The 22,819-nt window shown below is 50.5% G+C and overlaps 2 protein-coding genes across 2 annotated transcripts; both read right to left on the bottom strand.

The window, feature by feature from the left end:
• Positions 1-4,954: 4,954 nt before the first annotated feature.
• CSUI_005907 (insulin-degrading enzyme) lies at positions 4,955-17,007 on the bottom strand. The gene is made up of 12 exons (XM_068066073.1): positions 15,552-17,007; positions 14,493-14,619; positions 13,313-13,400; positions 12,525-12,609; positions 11,891-12,107; positions 11,098-11,265; positions 10,634-10,701; positions 9,513-9,632; positions 8,888-9,003; positions 8,263-8,327; positions 7,468-7,533; positions 4,955-6,425 (listed from the first exon to the last, which is right to left on the bottom strand). Exons 1-12 carry the CDS (start codon positions 15,657-15,659, stop codon positions 6,250-6,252), a joined length of 1,404 nt encoding a protein of 467 aa, XP_067921948.1. The 5' UTR covers positions 15,660-17,007; the 3' UTR covers positions 4,955-6,249.
• A 1,707-nt stretch (positions 17,008-18,714) lies between these two features.
• On the bottom strand, positions 18,715-22,340 carry CSUI_005906 (alpha beta hydrolase family protein). Its single transcript, XM_068066072.1, has 2 exons — positions 20,268-22,340; positions 18,715-19,656 (listed from the first exon to the last, which is right to left on the bottom strand). The coding sequence occupies exons 1-2, from the start codon at positions 21,400-21,402 to the stop codon at positions 19,127-19,129; spliced, it is 1,665 nt and encodes a 554-aa protein (XP_067921947.1). The 5' UTR covers positions 21,403-22,340; the 3' UTR covers positions 18,715-19,126.
• Positions 22,341-22,819: the final 479 nt, after the last annotated feature.

Raw genomic sequence — 22,819 nt, 5'->3', positions numbered from 1 at the left:
TTCTAAAGTGGCAACAAATGGTGTCCCTGCTTCCTCCCCTCCAGACTCCGATGATATTTGCAACTCTAGTTCGGTCGTTGGACTCGCAGGGGAAAGAGGGGGTAATGGCGTAAGCTGTCGCCTTCTCCGTGGAGACAACGAAGCGGACGGCAATGCTTGACTGCTGGATGCAGAGGGTTGATCCGACCTGGAAAGGCAGCGGCGGCAGGAGCTGTGGTCCGAGGAGCAGCGGGGTGTCCTCTACCGAGGAGCGCAGCTACACTGAAGGGAAGCGTGGCAGGATCAAAAGGAGGGGGCGGTGGACCTGGCAAACGCTGCACCGGCCCGAAGGAAGCGGCGGGTCTTACGAAAGCAGCTGCTGGTGGCGCTCTGCTGCTGTCGCCCGGTATCGTGGTTCCTGAAATAGCAGAGCGGGGTACTTCTGGAGCAGTCGGGCCAGGCCCAGCAGCAGAGCCCACTCGAGTCCAGAACGCTGGGGCACGTGTAAGCAGTCGTTCTGTCAGGTCAGATGGATTGACTGGCTGCGGTCCACTGGACAATGGTCCTAGGATAGCCCCCCTATCGCGAGGCCCTAAAACCGAGTGCCGTCCGCCCGGTGGTGATGGCGTCCGAGGACCGCGTGGCTGCCGCGGAGTAGGATTCCGGCGGGACCCGGGCGATCCGTCTGGGCTTGAGGCCGGCGAACGCGGCGTCGCGGCTAGAGCTGAATGGAAGTCCCCCCATGGTGAAAATCGCTCGTCAGCCACCAGGGTAGAATAAAGGCACAGGAACAGAAAAAGGCACTGTCTGTGCCTCTGGGCCAGCACCCTCAGCATGTTGGCACCCGAAACTACTGACAACGTCTTCACTCACTGGCCGCTGGCCGCTTCCAGTCCAGCTCTGCCAGTGAGTTGAAACTAGAAATGCAAGGCCTCGCGGCAGGTGAATGCGCTCGATAGCTGAAAAAAAACAGAACAGGGAGACGCCTGTTGATAATCCACGTAGCGTGCCCTGTGCCTCCTGACCTGCCCCACTGCTCCCCCGACAGAGACGCCTTGGAGTGCGGCCTCACCCGACAGGGAAGCACTAGGTTTCTGCACGCCGGTCCGGGAAGACAGTGTTTCCAGTCCATTTCGAGGTCACAAAGTGGCTCACCGTTGACTCAGACTACAGACGGCCCGAGTGTGCGGCTCGAAGAGCGGGTGTCTTCGTGCTGGAGTAAATCGTCCCATGCACGTCGCAATTTCAGGTCTATTAGCGCGTAGCTCCCAAACTGGAACGGGGCATTTCTTAAACCACTGTGGTTGTCCATGCAGATCATCTGCCTTCAAGTGTCGAGAGGGGCAGGCCGCTGACCGCGTTCTATTTATCGTCTACAAAGATCCCTACAAGTCTTTTAGTCGAGTTTGAGTGGAGTTGACCGGGACTCAAGTGCGAGTCCGTCGTGGGCCACCTGCGTCATTTCCCGTAATGAGTCAACAACTTGAGGCGGCAGCATTTTCTTGCATTGCATCATCGGGAAAAACCCACGAGAAAGTTTTCAGTCTCATGAGCTAGATAAGTCTGCATTCAGCGAGCCATTCTCATGACGAGTTGTGAAGTAGGGTGGATGCCGGTATGATAAGCAGAAGCATCGGAGAGAGATGCCGAGCAAAAGAATAAGGAATGCTGTGAATCAGGATGCGCTTGCTGTCCTGCAGTGCAACACTTATGGCTTCTGGTACAAGACGTCAGGTTGCAGAAATCTGCCACGTGGCTCGAAGCACAGTGGTTCACGTTTATCGAACAACAGACAACCCCCCCGCTAACCTCTCGAAGCACAGGTCTGTATCTCTCAAAAAATAGATACCTGTCGCTCAGAAAAAGACTCTAGGTCTTTGCCGCTGACGGCGTATTGTCTCACTGGTGCGCCCGCGGCCTGATGCAGCTTCACCACCTGCCAGGTGACACAGGGCCCCTTTGTGCTACCCTTGTTCAGCATACACTGCCTCCACGCGGACCCACCCCTGGCCGAGTACTTAGCACCCCGCCCCGCCGTATTCGCCCTCCCTGAAGTGGTTTGTCGCGCGCAGCAATCTAGCGAGAGACGCTTCAGTCGCTTCTTCCTTTCACCGGAAAATCGTCGAGCGCTGCCCTCGTGCTGAAGGCGATGGCTGTCGTGTCTGCTCTGCTCCTTTAGCAAACAGTAGAGTCTTCGTGCCGTGCTGCGTTGACTTATCTCCAACTTCAGCAATTGCGCCTATACACAGGCAGCCGCGACTCAACAATCTCCAAATAGAAAGCGACCCCAATCGACGTGTCTCTTCCTCTGCTTCCTGTTCACTACCACGTCAGAACAGCAGCTCACTCTCGAAGTACACTGCCCATGTGTCCTCTACGACAGAGCACAAGTTACTGCTCCACTGTCTCAAAAGAACAGAGTGTATTACAGTTACTATCAACAATCGATCTGCGGAGACTCAGAGTCATTCGTTGCTGGGCAGTGCCCCTGGCACAGACTATCGGGTAGCACCGGAAACAAATACAATGATCTCGTGAGGGTGATGAAGTACACCTTAACAGTCGAGAGCCGTCAACTTATATAGGGAATTTGGCCGAGGAAGGCAGGCGACTTCTTTCGCCGGGTACCTTGAAGTAGCTCGCACCGAAGCTTCTTGACCCAGGAGCTAGTGAGTCACTCCCGCCCCCAAACAGCTTCCCCAGTGATGGCTGTAGCTGTGTACATACTCTGCATCCGAAGCACCTGCCCCCGGCTTTCTTAACTTTCTTGAGCAACACCCCACACCTTCTCACGATGGCGGATAATCTATATTTCGGAAACAAGAGATGGTCTGTTCGCTGGGGGCTGATTTTCGTCATCCTGGGAGGCATTTCCGAGGAAAGCCTCATCGACGTTGACCGCGCTCTGTCGGCGGTAATACACGAAAAGCATAAGGCAGAATAAGCTGAGGAGTGCAAATCCTACGGCCAGCATGATCATCACTGCACGGGAGCACAAGGACAGCGCCGAGAGAAAAGAACATCACCATTACATTGATAGCGCGTTCCAGCCGCCTGCGATGAGATGTAGAAGTGAGTTCAAAAATGATGGACAAACCCTTGTCGGAGCTCCCACATACAAGTGTCCTGTGCAACCTGATGAGGTTCAAGTGACCCCAAAAGCCGCTGCTGCATTTCTTCGTGGTAGTGTTGCCGACTACAAGCTCCTGGGGTTTTCATTGATGCCGCGTCCGCGCACTGTACCGCGGAAGACAGACTTGCTTCTGAAGTGGGTGCGCACGAAGGATAAGGCGGGACACGCGATACCAAGATACCCAGACTCGTCCCCCCCCGATTCAGTCGTCCGATTCAATGATACTTCGATGCGCAAACATGAGAAGGACCAGGAACACTTCCGTCTGCCTGTACCTCCTGAATCAAACCAACTATGTCTGGTGCATATATCTCTCTTGTCTCCCGTAGTCACGCCTTCCTTGCTCTTAGACTCTCACAGGAAGTGAGGCGTTCAGAGAAACATGTCAGCAACACGCACAGCACCCGGGCATGTCGGCTGGGCTGCCGGGTCTCACGTCGGTGACTGCCGTTGCTAGGCTGCCCCTGGAATTCAAATTCCTGCTCCCTGATCTCGGAGGCTGCGGTGCTCCTGGAGCAGGAGGACGAGAGTCAGTAGAAGGACCAACACGTTTCCAGAACCTTGGGGCACTCCTGAGCATCCGTTGTGTCAAATCAGGAGGCCCCACTGGTGTTGGTCCCCTCGGAATAGGCCGCGCCACGGGGTCGGGACGGAGAGGCTCTGGAAGATAATACCTTCCGCCTCTAAGCGGTGTTGGTGTCCGAGGACTTGGGGACCGCTGCGGCGGGGCAGTCTGTAGAGACCCGGACGAGTGGTCAGGGCTCGGGGCCGCCGACCGCGGGGTCGCGGCGAGAGCTGAAAAAAAGTGCCTACATGCCGAGTACCGCTCGTCGGTGAGCAGCGTAAGAGAAAGGTAGAAGAAGAGAAAGAGGCGCTGTCTAGGCCTCCGTGCCAGTACCCTTAGCATGGTGGCACACTGAACTACCGGCAACGCTTTCCACTCAGTCACCGCTGCCCGCTTCCAACTTCGCCGAAAATCTTTGAGCCAGCCGAATCCTCCAGAGAAGATATGTCCTGCTACCGCTAGATGCACTCGACTGACCCCTGGTAGTAACAGGTGAGGAAAGGCCTGCCACAGTTATCCTAGCGTGCCCCTATGCCCCCAGGACAGCGACGCCCTGAAGTTCTGCTCCATCCGACAGGGACCACTGCCTTCCTCCACGTGAGTTTCCTGAGTCAAGGTTTCTCCCCTATTTCCGCATCATAAGCTGAGTACCGTCGTCTAGTGGTCCACGCGTCCCTGAAAGCGGGTGCCTCTTCTTTGGACTAGGTCATTTCACCGCGTCTCAATGCCGGGAGAGCGGTAGCGCCATTCAGGTACAATAGCACAAGGGGCTCAACTTGCAGTGAGCAGTGCCCCTAAGACGTTCACCGTGCAGTAGTGAATCTACTCCTTGTGCTTGCGAGTGGTCTACGTCGAAATGCTGTGCTGGCCCAGGCCCGCGCCCTAGCCGTAGTCTTCTTTACGGTATCGCTGGAAGAGGTTTAGCGCAGCCCGAAGTATTTTAGTGCTCGCAACAGAGTCACCGAAAAAAGGCCTACATGGTGTGTTCTGTAGTGAGTCACTCGTCGAAAGAAGCGGCCACAGGAGCGAATAGTGACAGGCGGTCGAGGGCCGTGCATTCGCCAAGTTAGGCTGATGAAAGTAGGGAATCCGATGGGGGGTGCGTGATGAGACGGATACAGAAGGCAGCTCACACCGTCCTGATGTGTGCTCAGAAAGTCCATCCTGCCCGAGAGGCAGTGTGAGCCGTCAAGAGCTTAACAGACCGCTGTTGAGCCGGCACATGTTGACCTGTCCCGCACCTCGTTCAGTATAGAAAGCCAAGTTATCAAACGCTATCACACGACGGAAGCGCAGCAGTTCGCGTCCGCACTCCCTGAGGACTGAATGTCTGCTCATTGTGAAGCCCCAAAAACAGCGCACGGGAGCGATTTTAGTCCGAAAGCACTAAGTACGAAGGGAAAAACCTCGTCGATCGGTGCAAACCTTCGAAAGTTTTCCCTAGATTGCGCCCGCTTTCATTGACGCCTCCCAGCTGCAACCTACCTACCGCCAGCTGCCTAGTGTCGCTCCGCCTTCTTCCAGGATCCACCGTGTGACCGCCTCTTCGGCATGCACTTCCTCAGGGCGGTGTGTTAACCGGTTAGATTCCTATCGCACTTGCCCTTGCTGGACTGACTGTTGCCTTCCGCGGCAATCTCGCCGAACGGACTTCTTCCATCTTCCTACTTCGGGCTGTACTCAGGGGCGTACGTATCTTGTGGCCATCAAGAACACAGTGTCATGTAGGCATATCCACGCCTGACAGGTTGCGTTTTCCTCTGTTGCAGGAAGACAACTCGGAGTCCAAGAATGTCGCACATCTCCTCCGCAGTCCGGACACCTCATCCGATCGCTCCGAAGTGTCAGCCGCTGCCCACATGCTGAGGGAGACGCTTCTTGCGTCCCTTTTGCCACGTTTGCAGGTGGACTTGTTTGTATCCTCTGCGTTCGCCTCAGTACAACTTCGATACCGGGCTCTACACTCTCTCAAGTACGGGGGCAGCTGCTAGCAGCCGTAGCGAATGCTTCCCGGTGTTGACGGTAGATCGCAATTCTACTCCAGCGAGGTTCCTTTTCGGTTGGTTTTTTCCGGCGCGGCCCTGCCAGCTCAGGAGAGCAGGCCACTCCCAAAAGACACTGCCCATGCCTCGCCCACAGAGCATAACCTACTGATTCTTCGTCTCAAGATAACAGAGTGTGATCATGACTCCTGCCCACAAGAGATCTGTGAAGAGTCAGTCATTCATTGTTGAGCAGTCCTCTGGTGCAGACTGTCGGTCAGCCCGAAAACAGATAGTCTTTTCGTGAGGCCTGAGGAAGGACACCTCAACACCTCAGAGTCATCTAGTGCTACACGGCATGAAACCGCGAGCCACGCTACCGGTTCCATCGACTAATCTTTCTTCACGTAACTCGCACCAAGGCTGCACCGAGGCTTCTTGATCCAGGAGCTAGTGAGTCACTCCCGCCCCCAAACAGCTTCCCCAGTGATGGCTGTAGCTGTGTACATACTCTGCATCCGAAGCACCTGCCCCCGGCTTTCTTAACTTTCTTGAGCAACACCCCACACCTTCTCACGATGGCGGATAATCTATATTTCGGAAACAAGAGATGGTCTGTTCGCTGGGGGCTGATTTTCGTCATCCTGGGAGGCATTTCCGAGGAAAGCCTCATCGACGTTGACCGCGCTCTGTCGGCGGTAATACACGAAAAGCATAAGGCAGAATAAGCTGAGGAGTGCAAATCCTACGGCCAGCATGATCATCACTGCACGGGAGCACAAGGACAGCGCCGAGAGAAAAGAACATCACCATTACATTGATAGCGCGTTCCAGCCGCCTGCGATGAGATGTAGAAGTCAAGTCAAGAAAGACATGCAAATTCGTGTACACACTCCTTGTCACGACATACACATACGACCACCCTGTCTTGTGAGCTGTCTACCATCTACGTCTAAAGAAACCCTGACAGCCCACCGGGGCGATACGGATCACCCGTTTTCTGGGCATCCACCCATCACACCAGTAGAGAGCGGACTTGTTCTTAAAGTGTCTACGTACAACACAACAGGGATGGAGCGACTAAAGGAAGACATCCGGGCTACCACAACACCCAGACAGGCCGCCCCTGCCGCGTTCGGTGGTCGGATAGAGAAATACTCTTACTCTCGGCGAAGGAGAATGAAAGGCTACTCTTGCATTCGTGTATCGCTGGCTTTGTACAGTACGGCGAGAAAAGACTGGTGTCTCCGTCTTTCCGTTGTTTCGTAGTGTGATACTTATATCCTGTGATTCTCCCAGAAAGGCTAGTCTAGTGGGAGATGTACACCTTTTCTGTACTGGCCTGAGGTAGCCCTCCAGAGCACCCCCGAGTACAGCCTACACACGCGTAGAGAAGAAAATGAAGCGCTGACGACGTATACCAAGATATAGACTGAAGCATGCCTATTGAGTAAAAACTGCCTTGTTCGTCTCCATGGTAACGTCATTCCATTTTGTTATTCTCTCGCATCACCAAAACACCCCTTGTTCGTCTTCGTCGTCTCCCTCTTCCTCTCCTGAGAAGTTTCCTCTGAGCTGCCACACTAAAAAAAATAGCGTACTTCCTTCTCTGCTAGTACGACTCTCATGGAAACCGATGATGTCCAACTTTTCTGATAGGCAATGTGAGGTAACAAAGACCCATAAATATCGCCCTTCATGCTGCTTCTTATCCTGGGTCCAGCCATATGATGTTTACAAACCAGATTCTGTACAAGAGAAGCAAGAAGATCCATGAACTCCAATAGAAATCTCAACGTTAGACTTACAAACGCGCCAGACTCTGCTAACGTAGCGGAGAGTAAAGAGATACGTCCCAGACCAAAGAGCGAAAACTGCCAATAGAGGAACACACACACAACGAAGCGATACAACGGCTTCTTCGTATTCCCTTTTGCCATAGGCTTAAACCCTCAATCCTCGGAGAAGAAACTTTGCAGGTTGTCTTTGATATTCTCTTTTCTTCCATTCCCGGCTTCGAAAGGCATGCGAAGCTACTGCATCCTGTTGACTCGGCGGTCACCATCCCTACATCGGAATGGAAGACCGTTTGAGCCCCCTCTCTCCTTCTGCTAAAGTGATGTCTATGGTCACACAAATTTGAAAGAGAGAGGGGACTTGAAGAGTCTTTCGAGGAACGGAACACAAGAGAAAGGAAGGCAAAAAAAAGACACCCTAACAGATATATAACAACCACGATCGTATATACACCAGGAGACAAGCCTTTCTTTCTCTCTACCTGACCTTTGTACAGCCTGGTTTCTCGCCAGGGGTGCCCTCTATCAGCTTGGTTCTTCTAGGCCGTTAAATAGAGCTATTCATACACTTTACCATATTCTGGGGAGTCTCTTCGCACACAACTGGTGGGGAGTGGGGCACTCCATAGAAGTCGATCTGTGCGCTTTCTGTGTGTCTGCAGGTGCTATGATGACGAAGGTCATATGTATATAGCCCGGGCTACCCAGGTCTTGTCGGCGAAAGTCTCTATGGAGAATCTATGTAGACTCCCCCCGTGAAAAGGTTTGTTTCTGTTGTCTGTTGATCTCCCAGAGAACTCATCTTACCACAACCCATAAAGAGAGTTGTAAAGTACGTAGTGGGTGCCGCCTCTAACGCTACAGGGTCATCTCTGCATGCACACGGGGGAAGGAACAACTGGAAGACTGCTGGTGGTTCTCCAGTCAACACGAATGGAGAGAATAGATAGAGAGACGACAAGAAAACTGGTGGAGAATGAGCAGATAGTTCAGAAGGGAACAATCAGTCGGAAAAGATATTCTAGCGTTGTTGAAGCAAGACTCCTTTTCATTCTACAAGGAAAGCAAAAGTAGCTATTCTTCTTTCCTTGCCTTCCTCCCTTCATTCTCAAAACTTATACATCATTTCTGTCGAAGACGAAACCAGTGGCGGGTTACAAGACGCATAGACACAGGTACATCATAATCAAGAGAGAGTAGAGAGATGAAACAGTCCACCTCGAGCATGACTACTACTGAGAAATGGAGGAAACATTGTTCCTCTCATCCTTGTGCAAAGGGCGAAGGAGGGCATGCCGTTTCTCTACTGAAGAGAAATACTGAGAAAACCAAAAGAAGTTGGTGAGAAAGACGGACATACAACAAGAGCCCCAGACTAAGCAAAAGTACAAAACAGGAGGAGAATGGAAACGCAATAAGACTCCGACCTTACATGGGAGGCTCTGACGAGAGAAGAAGGTACAGGGTGCCTTTGAAGGGGTAGCGAAGCCCCATACGAATCGTGGTAATAAAGAACATAGTAGTGCTATAAGAAATCATAAGCATCGCCTGTGAACAGCAATCCAAACAGTGGGATCGAGAAACAGAGATATCGAACAGGGGGAGAGGCAGGAGATCGACGACGCAGAACGCAAGCATCAAAGCGGCGTGCCATATGACTAATCAAAAATCGTTCCTCCAATCTCGTCGTAACAACTTTCACCTACATAGCTAAAGTCAAACGCAAGCGCGCAGACAGGGGAGCACTTGTGTATATTTACGTACTAGCGGATCAGCTCCCCATGGCGGATGGATAGATGTAGAGCCACAGGCATAGTCAGGTTCGTATTTACGTAGCCGGAGATGACTGCGAAGAGGCAGATCTACGGACACACCAGCAGACGTAGATACGTACAAATAGAGATACATGCAGACAGTAACAAGAAACCCCTTGGGATCGCCGAGTAAGCAGAAGAAAGTAAGGTCGACCTTGGATGGCTTCCATAGGAAGGCAGACAAGATATCTATGGTTTTCTTTCCAAGAGATGTCCCGACTTTTCCTTGTGTTCATCCCTTACGTAAGTGTCTCTCCCTTGATTGATGAGGAAGAGAATAGAGAGAAGGACTTGAGGCAAGTCTTCAATTACACGCATGAGTAACTGGTATGTCCAGCAAAGCCGCTCGAACATAAATAACACCTGGAGAAGAAAAGGAAGAGAACAAACAGAGATGTCAGCACAGTCGTGTTGTGGAGAGCTCGTTAGTTGTCTCCTACAAATGACGGGACCGTCAATAGATCTCTATCTGTACCTGTCTAGCTTGGGTATATACATCGCTCTCTGAGTGGACATCTCCTAACAAAGGATTGAACACGCCCAAACATCTAATCGCACATCGCATGCACACGTCACTTCTGAGGGTAAGCCTCCGACGCTGAGGCTATCAAGAAAGTTGGAAGGAGCGCGCCTACTGATTGGCATAACGGACGAGCTGTCGTCATCTTCCTGGATATACGGCTATACATACGTGCTATAGTGGAGGGACGCAAGGAGAAGAACAACAGCGGAGAGATGAATCCCACGAGGATAATCAGCACTAATACCATGCTTAGCTTCTCGACAGCGCTTCATCTGTGAGATATAAGGAACTACCCTTGTACATCCATTTGTATATATAGATAGATATATAGATGAGATGCGAGTAACACGGCCCACGAGGACACTTACACCTTCAGTAGAACGGACCACGGGGAGCGAGGTTTTCCCCTTAGTCTCCTTGGTGTGAAGCTTAGCCGGTCTTGGACGTTTTAGAAAAGTCGCTAGTACTACTACTACGGAGAGGTGTTTCCAGAGATATCTTCACACAGCAGCTTCACACACCATACATATATATATATATCAGTATATCTCTACACCGCCCCGCACATCCGATACATATCACCACACCTCCTAGAGAATGACTCTCCACCGTCTCGTTTTCCTTCCTCCGCGGCACTAGTATTCGTTGACAGGATTTCTGTTGAATCGAAAGAGAATGTGCTTCAGATGAACGATGGTGTGGCTACTTGAACATAATCTACTTCCATCATACGTGGGGGTCGTGTTTTGATTGTATTCTTATTCTTCTGCCCCTTCTCACTGTCAATACAGATAGATATGGGCATCAACGCATCTCTCTACACATGGAGATATCGTCTAACCTCAGGAGATTCTTCTCCAGCTTTCCTGATAGCATTGAAGACGAGGAAAGGATAAAAGAGAGAGTTATCTGTGTTGGATCACAAAAGAGCAGCACAAGAAATGAAGAAACACGCATTCTATCATTTCTTTCTGATTGCCAACTACATGGTCTTATTCTCTCGCGAAGATCAATCATCCTCCCGAAAGCCTCCAGCTTGTCTCCTGTTGAAATAGAGACAAGGAGACGGGGAAGGGCCCTCACGCTTGAGCCATTGTAGCTGTCTCTTTCTCTAGATCAACAATCCCAATGACCGTTTGAGCGGAAAACATGTGTTTGACAGAACGAAAAGAAGAAACGAAGAGGAAGAAGGAGAGAAGAGAAGGGAACGGAAGAGAAGAGAAGAGACGAAAAGAAGAGAGAACCAAAGAGGAAAAGAAGGAGAGAAGACAAAAGTGAAGAAAGAGCACGGACTGAGTGACTTACATCTTCGGTTGATTCTGTGATAAATGAGAAAGCGACGAAGGAGATAAGCACTCCATGAGATGAAGTAAGTAATTAAAAGCCAAGCCATAACAAACTTGGCGCTCTTGTTCTCACGCCAGTGGATGCCTCGATGGATTGCCCATGCTACACGGACCAAGAAAAATAAGTCTGCGGAGGGAACCAAACAGAAAAGAAAAACACAACACCCACGCACCTTCAAAAAGTCTCAAGAAAGAGAGAAAAGAAAAAGAAAGAGTCGGGAAAGGAAGAAAAAGAGCGGAGAAATGGGCAAGAATGAAAGGAAGATAAAAAGAGAGATGAGAGAAGAGAGAAGTCCTTCCCCGCACATATTTGTTTTTCCTAGGGAAGGCAAGGAGAGAGATTAAGAGATTGCAGAGTTCGTATCTTTCGCTCACCTCCTCTCACTTACAACTAACCGAGAAGCAAGCAAGACGGATGGAGACTTCTTTATACACCTACTGATATATCTACAGAGATGTATAAATATGGGAGAAGGTGAGGTTATTGACTTGCTTCCCACCTACCCTATCTGGCAGAAGACCCATCACAGCACACCGTATATGTACACGGTCCATGGAGCCAGAGTGTCTTTGGGGAGTAGTTGAATGTACCTCTTCTTTCTCTATCCCCCTCTCAGGGCGAAGTAGTCCTGACTCTGCTGATGTGTCTGTCTTTTTTCTAGCTCAAGTCCTTGGTCGGAAGCATCCCCAAGATCGAGAGACGGCGACCCAGTGAAGGACAGATCGGTCGGAGACCATTACTGATTCCTTACCATTGAAAAGATCAAAGTGTTCGAGTGCCTCCATGAAGGTGAGACGTGAGAGTTTTTGCTTGATGAGATCCGCAGAAAGGAAACTAGTTAACAGCATCCACACATATCCAGGAAGACTTAAACTCTTCACTGTTGACAAAGAAGATGTGGTAGCAGGAGTTCTCGACGAGAGAAGGTCTTCCCGATACGCTTGATGTCCTGGGTATGTGTGCTGAAGCTGAGAAACAAAAAGAACCCCCCAACACATACACATAAGAGACAGAGAGGGAGGTATAGATACACAGATATGAGGAATGTCTTGCCTTTCCCAAGAAAGGACAGAAATGAGGAGGCGGATGATCACTGGCGTCAGTCTAAGAGGCGAAGGCACCTGGGAGTTATGTGTGGGTGTGCGGTGTACAGGCACCCAGGGGAAACTTTCTAGAACACACTTAGGTAAACTGAGTGGAGAAAGGTATGTCGGCATGCACACTCAGTGCATCACTAGGGGGGGAGAAAGGACCAAACTGTCTCATCAGCCAAGTTGCGCAGGCTAACAGAGAAATCAGTTGAAATGCTGAAGAAGACAGGAATGGAGAGGTTCGTAGGACCCACCAACATTGGGAGATGGTTTAGCTAGGGTCACACATCTTACGTGATGCTGTTGAAGAAACTGATCGATAGCCACAGAAGATCTCTGCTTGAACAATCGCCAGATCTCTGTCGCGTGGGAAGTAAAGCTGAAAAAGAAACCGAAGAGAAGCTAAAAAGACGATGGAAAACAAGTCTAGGTTTGTAGCGTCCTTCCGAACTGAAGCCAGATGGTTGGACTGGAGTGAGATACCGAGCTACCTGTGATGCACATATGAGTAACAGATTTCTTGAAGTTCTCATGTAAAGGTTCGACCAATCTAGGCCACGAATGTCTGGACACCTAAGGACGTACGGCTGTGAACCTATCTGTACATATAAATTCATGGATAGGCGTCGTCCTTCAGAAAGAATGGCCGCTTTTTCTATGGTGAGCTGGGAGAGATGTAAGGGGCGGCCTCGCCGATGGCCTATCTACGAAGAAAGGCCAAGAATCAGAAAGACAAACATGCAGCGGGACAGGAGTGCCGAAGCGCGAAGTTGATAAAGTCAGCATAAACAACTGTACGACATAGAGCCGCGCTTACAGAGGGGCGACTACACAATCTAACAATTTCTCCTCTCTTAGTACAAGTCCTCTTCTAACCTTCAGTACGGATACCTGTGTTTGAATGCTTAGAGATTCATCTCTACTTCATACAGAGACTTGACTTAATCCAGCCTCTCGTTCAATCTCTTGGCACGTGGATTCTTCTTCCTAGCATCAGATCTGAATGGGACTGGATCTAAAACCCGTGTGGACTTCTCTAAGGTGAAGAGTATCTGGGCCATGAGCTTCAGGAGGAAACTCACCCCCCCCCGCTAGCTCTACCAAAAACTGGGAGAGCCTCAGGGACGTTATCATCCTCTCCAGCACCAAACTGTGAGTGGTGGTCTGAAGCTGCACACGCACATCAAAACCCAGGCATTCCATTCTTCTCGGAAAGCAATGGAACGAAATGGATGGGACAAAAGCTGTACACTTATCTGAAACGCGCACATTCTCGGTGGTGTCTTGAGTAGGGAGGCCAGCTGTCATCCGTGTAATCAGCTCCTTTAAGTATCGAGATGCAGGTGTGCAGAGTCTTTTCAGATGTTTACTCTCCCCTATACATTTCTGTACAGACAGGTATGGCTATTTGAATTGCGTTCAGCGAAAAACCAAAAAAAAGGTCATGCGATAAGTCTAACTGAACTGAAGTACATGCAAACACATATATGGATTAGCACGCATGAGTGTAGAACATCTACTCCTGTCTAGGAAGATTAACTTATGGGATCCAACACCAAAGAGGCCGATATCTGACTGAAGTGACGTTCTCCGCCAACGCAGCTCCAACAACGATACCTTGTTTAGTATATATATATATATATGTATACGTAACAACATGGCATATTTGTAGCCTCGTATATACGGCGCGTCTCTTCATGAAAATAAACAGCCATATCATTTGCAACTGTGCGCCGGCATACAAATACGACTGCGTGGAAGAGAAACACATGCCACAGGAGTTCTCCTTCACGTGCGAAACCCTTACTCTGCATTCCAGCTACACACGTACAGTGGTCGCCTTTTTCTGAGGATGCAGAGAGCATAGCGCTGTATCACCTACCTTGTGAGGCCGTGTGTCTTTCTACGGCAGTTGCTGTCGTATGCAGAGCTTTGTTCACGTCTACAAAGGTGGACTGTCTGTCTGCCTTCGGACCCGCCCCGTGTCTCGGTGCAGGTCCATGAGGGCTCACGTTCGCGTGCATACATACTCTTGTCTACGTATATCACGCTGCTCCCGGTGTACATACAACCCATGACGATACACCTCCATACACTAGAAACATTCACGACACAAAGCCACAACCGGTCACACCTGCCTTGTGCAACGACGTCCATCTGTCATACCATCCCCTGTGAAAGGGCTGCGACTGGCTACGTCATCGAGCTGGGCCTTTTATGAGTCCTTGGAAAGAAGATACAAGCAATGAAATCTTTACTTACATCGAGCAAGCGAGTCAGGCGGATCATCGTCTTCCAGGTTACCAAAGTAGGAGGCTGCTCGCGCCACACGTGACGCGTCTGCTGTCTTTTCATATGGAGGAACTGACAAAGTTGTTTTGAGAGAGATCTGAGAGGAAACTCAAGAGCAAGGACGTACGCATACTATCACAGCTAGGAGAGATTTCCTCTTCGAAGTCCGAAGCGAAAAGAGGTGAGCTGATATCAAAGGAGACTCGAGAAGCGAACCGAGTAGGAACTCCTTCCGCGTGAATTAGCCCAAAGAGATGAATCTTTTTTCTGGGACTTTTTCTTCTCACAAGATTGTCTCTCCGGCACTCGACTACACCAATCACCAGAGCCGTACGTATGTGTGAATATGGAGATATGTCGAGAGAGAGTGCCAAAGGCAGATGTATGTGTATGCTTGGCGATGTCGGTCTCGCTAGTATTGCAAAGAAACTACTCCTAGCATCTTTGACTTTTTTAGAGCTATGTTAATCTCATCACGGAGACACACCTGTATATACCTAGTGCGCGTACATGAACGTAAACCTGATCGTGTGTCTCGGCTCATACCTAGATTTCTAAGAAGACGAGAAAACTAGAAATGTATCTCCAGGTACTCGAGGACAAGAGGTTTCCGCCAGAACAATCACACCGGGAGGCCCGAGCTCTATAGGGCAGTGCGAATCAGACAGAACCATGCCGGCACCTCGCTCCAGAGGACAGACCATATACTTGCTACCTAGTACTACAGTAGATCTTATATACGGTGTCATACACGACTATGGTAGATCATCCGATACAGGAATCAGTTGGTGGACAGGCAGTTTCCCAAGGAAAGACGTCTCAGGTGGCAGGCGGGGGTGTATATGCTGATCTAATTTCAGATGATAATGTGTGGAATAACGCGCGGTAGTATCGAGGTCCCTACATGCGAAAGCAAACCAGCCGGCCGACGTAGAAATGGCCGTTGCCTACATATACCCGGAAAAATTGATACAGGCATGAAATAGAAACGAGTAGATCTATTGAATGAAAGAGAAAAGTTAGAATTACCGGTTTGTCGGGAGGCTGGCTATCATCATCTGGAAGAGGAATAGCTATCGCAGGATCGATTTTCCCCCCGTCATCATCTGTTAGCATCGGGGTACAAACATCGGCCATTTTGACACAGAGCTCTTTCACCCTCCTTCTTTCTTTGCAGAGTTTCTGGAGACTCTCGAGATTCTCTTGTATTCCTCGCTGTCTTGTCGTGCCTCGTCTGGACCTTCAGAATCGTCGATAGTATCGTCGGACTTGCGCTTGTCTGGGCGAAGTCTTCCTGCTGTCTCCCCTGTATAAGTGTTGGCTCAGCACAGACCTCTCTGTATGCCAAAGAAGCAAGACGGAGAGAAAAGCCGAGAAGAGACGAATCAAAGGAGAGACGTTGGCGAGAAGTGTGGAGACGCACGAAACCGCGGGTCGGAGAGACCGGGAGAAAAGAGCTTACGACGCGGAAAAGGAGGAGTGAGGAGAGAGGAAGAAGAAGCAACAAAAGAGATAGGTTACCGAAATTCGTTTGCCGGCAACACTTCTCCCCATGGCAACTGGATTCGTTCCTCCTCTCTGTCTCCTTATCTCAAGTGTTCATTACAAGCTCACCATAGAGAGTGGAAACCATTCCAGTGTCCTCGCAAAGATGTATATATGTGTATATATACATGAAGCAAATGGCTGTTCGTATGCACTGTCACATAGGTCCAAAATACGAGACGAGGGCAGACTTTCCCGTTCACGCGGGAGTGATGTGAGAGGAGGGCTTTCGGAGGAAGGGATTGTATCAGAAGAGAAAACCGTCACAGGCTAGGCAAAGAAGCCTAACTCAGAGAAAGACGGCAAAAGGCGTACAAGGGAGAAGAGAGATACACGAGTCTTTTACGGTAAAAAAAACGAGGTCGACCTAGGTGACGCATACTGACGGGGGTCAGCAGGAGGGAAGGAGGAATGACAGAATTAAGGAGACAGTAACAGCGCAGTCGAAAGCGCGCATCGGAAATACAGGGGGTCCGGGAGAGCATACCGGGGGAAAACAAAAGAAATGAAGAGTCTCAGAATCTCCTTCACAAGACCTCATACTCAACCGGCATGGTGGGCGAGACATCTACCCCAACGGCCGACTGTCGAGGTGACCAAGAATACGAGGGGTACGAGGGGGAACAAAGCATTCAAAAATGGCTTGAGACTGAAAGCCATGACAGGGACGCAAAGGAAAGGTCCGAGCGGTGGATCTGACGATTTTGTTAACATCGAAATTTTCTTGTCGGACGCATGCGAATAGAAGACGACTCAGCTGGAACTCAACTTCTGCCAAGCACTTTTCCTCGATCGAGCAAGAATGCCGCTTGCTGGAACAAGGAGAGACCCACGCTAGGAGGCAGAAGGACATGGCAGGGGTTCTGAAGAGAAGACAGGAAGTCTGGCTCAGAAACAAAGGAAACCCAGAAAGCGGGAGAAGAAGATGCAGGACGGGACGAACAAGACAGCTGCCGAGCGGACACGGGGAACTGCTAGGGTCAAACGGGACCGCTCGCCGTCCCACATTGTCTTACAGACAGATCCTACAGCCCAGAAGCTCTTGCCAGCTGCTTGAGGAGACAGCGATGGTGGGTTACATACCGAAGCATACGACTTCCACGCACGCCTGATGATAACGTTAAGAAAACCACCACGAAAGATGAGAGGACAATTGACGTATTTGGCAACCTCATCGAGCTCGCTGTGCGAAACAGTCCAGATACCTAGTGAGTACACTCTCCTGTCTGCTGTCACTGGTTGCTGTCGAAGAGCCTTTTCGTTGTACGGCTCTATTTGGTTTTGACCAGATAAAGACTAGAACTAGGATCCGCAAACGCTTGATGATTTACAGCGAGCATCGCGCCACAGCGTCGCTCAAGAACGCTTCTCCCCACCATGCGTCCCCTGTCCGCTGCAATGAGAAGAAACATGTCAAGAGCTAAGAAGTATCAGCTGCTATGGCTTCTAAACGTCCAGGGTCACTGTCGTGCAAGGAGGGAACTGACTAGTTTGGAAAGCTGGATGTCAGCCGGCGAAGAAACGTGACGAAGATTCGCCACGGGAAAAACAAGGATGACCGCGCGCACACTGCTGCTCTTATTCCGGCGGGCACCCTTCCTGTCACTCTCCGTTTTCTTGGTTTTCAGGGGGCCCCTAAAGAGGTGTGTGAGTGCAGACAACATCCACCAACGGTTCCGAAAGAGACTGTTTACGTCGTTCTCTGAGCTAAGGACGTCGACGAAGATACTACCGTCAACCTTCATGCACTGTTTGAGAAGGCTCCCGGGCGCCTCACAGATTCCTTTCCGTTGCCCCGCGCCCGAGCTAACGGGATGAGAGAAAGCAGGAACAAGCTTATGCTTTCGCCCATGCCGTGTCCAGCAATACGGCAACTCGCCGTCAATGACGAGGGAGGCAGCATACGCGCGGGCAGCCTTCTGTACTGAAGTCATCCCGAAGACGGTTAGGTAGAATAAGAAAGAGAAGAGTAAGGAGAGGAAAGACATTTGACCAGTTATAGAAGATTTCCCTGTAAAGAGAGACCGCCGTACCCTCGTGCATATTGTCCAGTGAAGGTGCACGGCCTCGTAGCCGCAGAGCTCCACCTCACCGGCAGACACTGGCGTAACCAGAGAAGATTGCTACCAGGAATCCCCGGCCGTCGAGATCAACTTCCCCCCAGTCCAGGCTTAGTGCGGATGATCAATTGAGAACTCGCAGTCACGCCGGCCTGTGTCGCTTTACTTGCACAGCAGTAGGGGATTAGTGAGTAGAACGCCTCAACTGACGCCGGGCGCCTCATACCCCTTCCCATGTCAACAGGCGCGCCAGTTGAATACCTGGCACCCAAAGATCTATCGTCTGCCGTCGAGGACTGTGCGCGTATCAGTACTTTTTGCTTTTCTTGTGGTGGCTGTTCCAACGCCTTGTGCCACACTTGACATGGAAGCTGTCACGCAACAGGCCTTACCTCGCCACCCCGACGTGCGTACGATCCTCAGTTGCTGCTGTGTTCTCGGAGCCTTTGTCACGGTGCGAACACCAACCCAACTTACCGTCTAACGATTAAAGGTCTCAAATCCTCAACGTGACTTTCCCTGCACGCGTATCTTTCCCTCCTCCGGAAAAACTCCTCTTGCGAGAGGTAACTCGGAGTATGCACGGGTCCCCGGAAACACGACAAAAACATCCTCTAAAGAGCACAGAAAACAGGTATGGTGAAACCACGAAACCCACCTGCTCTGACAGAAAAAAAGAGTCCAGATCAGTCCCGAAGGCGCTGTTCCCGCGGCTTTACAGGCACGACGGCCAACAACCACACGACTACATGCGTTCACTGTACGCACATGATGTAGAACGCACCATCGTTTCTCCGTAGTTACTTGTTGGTTTGTCAAGCCTCGCTCATGACCTGGCTATGACTTCATTGGGTTCTACGTTCTCCTTTCTCTTGACCTTGCGGTGGTAGATAAAGAGGCGAACGCATAACTCCAAGATCGTCCCTGATCCATCCTTTAGACGATCATTCTTTCTGCATAACAATGCCCCTGTGGTCTACCACTGTATTGAAAGGAACGCTATTCTCGGACTCGCTTGACGAATGTCCATAGAACCCGGTTGGTTGTATATGGGTCCTCTAGCATGCAATTATGACCTGTTTTGGGAATGATTTCCAGTGCCACTTCTGTGCTAGGAGATAGCTCGTTTTTCTTCAGTACTTGATCTTTTACTTTCTCTATCTCATTCCTATTCTCTTGACTATTCGGTAATGTTCCTGACGCTTGACTGTTCTCTTTTACGATGCCGCGGTAGATCGTGTAGAAAGCTTGGCGTAGCACACCTCGTAGTGACTTCTCGTTTCTCATCTGTTCTTCTCCCTTTGTCTTCTCTTCACTCACAACGGAACGAGCACTGCCTGTGAGTTTTACAATTCTTCCGTCATCTCCTGTATTTGCTAGAAGAGGAGGCGCAAGTTTCTCTCTTCTGTGTCCTGTGAGCTCGTCATAAAGAATACTTGCGTTTTCCTCAACCGGGCAAACCGCATCTTGTTCGCCGCACAACAGCAGAACCGGCGGGCGAGACGGGTCGTCTCGGTAGGTGCGAATATCTGAGTTGGGTTGTTGCCCGTAGCAAAGACACAAACAGGAGGACAAAAGAAGACTTCGACACGCTGCTGCGCCTGGTCCAACACCCCTTGGGTCTACGAACACTTCAGGATGTAGGCACATACGGGTGATCATTTGCTAGGTGCTCGTATACGCATACGGATTGATTCTGTCTATCCGCATGCACGCTAGATCTGATAGACAAGCGATGGAGCAATCCGATGAGCAATGGTTCCGCACTTTCTCTCGACCATGCGTCCGATGTTCCTACTCCCAAGATAAGTTTGGACGCGCCGACGCGTCTTGAAGTATTTTGCTCAAGACCTCCAGGAAACACTGTCATTACCACTACAGCTACAGTTGCCTAGTTCCACTAGCACGAGCTCCGCTGTTGAGAGAAAGCATCATAACTTCCTCAAAGTCCATACCTTTCCGTGTCAACATGAAGACAAATCCTCAAAAGAGCCCCCGGTATGACTCCTATCTCGTAAAAATTCCTTGCTTAGGCTGCTTAAGAAAACGTCCTGTTGACGGAAGGACAGACCGATGAAGGGTGAGACTACCTACGTGTGGAAAGACTCTTCATAAACAGAGTATTCTGTGTTTTCTTTACCTTCCTGCATGCTTTCGGTAGGCAAGCCCGTTTGGAGATCTTTGATGATGGCCACTATGACACTCATAGGATTGAGCCGAGTAACGCTATCTTCGTTCCAGACAAGAGATAAATTTCGAAGAAGAGTGAGAGGATGAAAGAGCATACGTTGAGCTCGGCGCTTGATGAATCCACGAAAGAATTCAAGAATAAAAGCAGGGATGTACGAGATGAGAAATCGTTGGAACCGTGACGAAGGATAAGAGGCTCGAGGGCATATTAAGACAATTCCTGCCACTTCATTTCCTCTTCCCTCCTTTTGCAAATCGGCGTAGAGAGTCATGGCATGCAAGGCCCCCAAGGAATGGCCAATTATCACAGCTCTTCGTCTATGTGATCTGAGTGTGATACTTGAACTTCCCTCGCTCGTACGGTGTCCAGGTCCACCTCCTTTTTGTTTGCTCTTTCCCTGTACATTCCACACCTTGCTCTTCACTCCGTTATCATCATCTCTTTCTGTATATGAAGGGTTAGTAGAACCTGTCTTTGTGCGAGATGATTCTCCCTCGTCGGTGACAGTAGATCGATCAAGCGTCTGAAAACACGGACTTGTTCCTGAGATGTAATAATCAAAGATGGTAGACAGGATTTTTCTTGTATGACCCTGAGTGAAGGTACTGTTATCAAAAACGCCTAAGCGACTCTCTCCGTGGCCAGGGAGATCTACAGCAATGCATCGGCAGCCTCGCTGAGACAGAAAGTGGATCTGGTGACGAAACTGTCCACCACGGCCTCCTAGGCCATGAATGAAAAAGATAGTGAGAGTTTCAGCACTCTCCCCTTCTCCTTTCACAGAGCACTTCAGAGCGGTAGACTCAGGAAGATCGGTGGCCTTCTTGGGGAAAGGAACGCATGATGACAGGGAGTCGCCCTCTGTAGAAGAGGAAGATAATAGCGAAGGTGAATCAGCAGTGCTGAGGCATGGCAGAGACGGTGCTGAAAGTTCCGAGGAAGAAAGAGAGAGTACAGGATGGTTATTCTCTACATCAATCACTCGCAGAGGAGTGCCCAACACTCGAGCAAACTGCAGTCCTAGTGTGCGAGCCTCGGCGTCAAGCTGCTGAGGCCGCGAAAGTCGAACCCCCATCGCAGACATAACAGAAGAGCGACGACAACGAGGTCGGGAGAGGACAAGGCAGCAATTCGGACAAATCCGTGTGAAGGCTTGAAAGATCCACACGTCCTATCAGAAGCAAAAATGCTTTAAGTAGGGACCTAATCCAAACCGCATCGTAACGCCATACTTCGGGTTCTGGCGATGCGGGGAGCACTAGAAGTCTCTACACAGTCGGCAACTTGAAGACACCTTGCGCCGTCTTTCTCTCCGTGCATTCTACTAGATCCAGAAGAAACGGGTCCCTGCAGACACCACTACACGGGGGCGGGGGAATCGCAGATCGGGGGAACCCAGGAGCCGCAAACCAACCAGAGTCAAGCGGAAGAAAGGGCAAGAACGGAAAAAAAGTGGCGCAATGTTCCTGTCGTGGACGGATGCCTGTGTCTGGCAAGCAGAAAAGTCCTCCTAGTGGGCACAAGAAAGCATCCCATCGAGAAAACTGCGACACTTCGTGTTGGAGTCCCCGATCGCTGCGTGAAGTACTCAAAATAGTCGGCAGCGAACCTCATATACGGCCGCAAACCAGGAACTTGACAAAGAGGAAACCGCCAAAGAACAAAGAAGCTGGGATGGAAGAGTTGTTCGCCTCGTCCCAGTTTTCGTTCTACACAAAAGGATCTGCGAATGCAATGCAGAGCCTAATGCCGGCAGTCGCACCCCCTTGGAGCCTTGAGTCTCCTACTACAATTTGAATGAAATGGAGAACTGCCTTGAGGGTTTTTGGAGAGAACGGGTGCCGGAAAAGGTTTTGGCTTCAGCTCCTACACGGCAAACAGCGTCTTGCCGCCCCGAGTGCATAAATTCGATGGCTCCACAACAAGGTGAGTGAAACCGCTTTGCTTGCTGCGTTCAGTTGTCCTCCGGCATGCTGCATGCACGGGCATTTAACCTTGCTAAGTACCTTGTGTAGGGTCAATGTTACAACAGTTGACCACCGGATCTGCCTGTGAATCCAGCCTGTTGGATAGCTGCAGCCAGTGCTCTTTTTCTCACGGACAACTTCGATGGTGAAGTGAGACCCGCCATCGGTCCAATAGCAGGAACTAGGCCGTAGCTGCGGAGGAATCGTCATCCTGTCAGTGGCAGAACACTTTTTCGTTGTCCCGCGTGGCCATACGTACTGCGGGGACGGCATGTAACAGAGCTTGGTGTGCTGCCCGGTGGCCCGCAACTGGCGGCACTATATGCCGAAGCGGGTGTTAAAATGTCGGCGACGGCTTCTTTCTGGTAACGTTACACTTGTCTAACCCTTCCGTCATGGATATAGAGTTAACACCTCGTGTCATCGGGGCGTTCAGAGTCAAATGCGCGTTCCTGAACAACGGCGGCATCCACTAAGGTGCATGGATTAACTCTTCGTGGAGAGTTGCTTGATGTGCTGCCGCGTCGCTACTGC

The sequence above is a fragment of the Cystoisospora suis genome, assembly GCF_002600585.1.
Source record: "Cystoisospora suis strain Wien I chromosome Unknown contig_2926, whole genome shotgun sequence".
Taxonomy (NCBI): Eukaryota; Apicomplexa; class Conoidasida; order Eucoccidiorida; family Sarcocystidae; genus Cystoisospora; species Cystoisospora suis.
The sequence above is the reverse complement of the archived record's forward strand: the minus strand, read 5'-3'. Positions and strand labels throughout refer to the sequence as shown.

What these genes read in the sequence shown, in the direction of transcription:
- CSUI_005907 (XM_068066073.1), bottom strand. Translation starts at nt 15,659, where the DNA reads ATGGCCGATGTTTGTACCCCGATGCTAACAGATGATGACGGGGGGAAA. An exon ending in TCACAGAATCAACCGAAGAT is followed by an intron (nt 10,702 to 11,097) that starts GTAAGTCACTCA and finishes GATCCAACACAG; the next exon opens with ATAACTCTCTCTTTTATCCT. An exon ending in CTCTCGTCAGAGCCTCCCAT is followed by an intron (nt 8,328 to 8,887) that starts GTAAGGTCGGAG and finishes GTGTGCATGCAG; the next exon opens with AGATGACCCTGTAGCGTTAG.
- CSUI_005906 (XM_068066072.1), bottom strand. Translation starts at nt 21,402, where the DNA reads ATGTCTGCGATGGGGGTTCGACTTTCGCGGCCTCAGCAGCTTGACGCC. An exon ending in TACCGAAAGCATGCAGGAAG is followed by an intron (nt 19,657 to 20,267) that starts GTAAAGAAAACA and finishes AACCCAACTCAG; the next exon opens with ATATTCGCACCTACCGAGAC.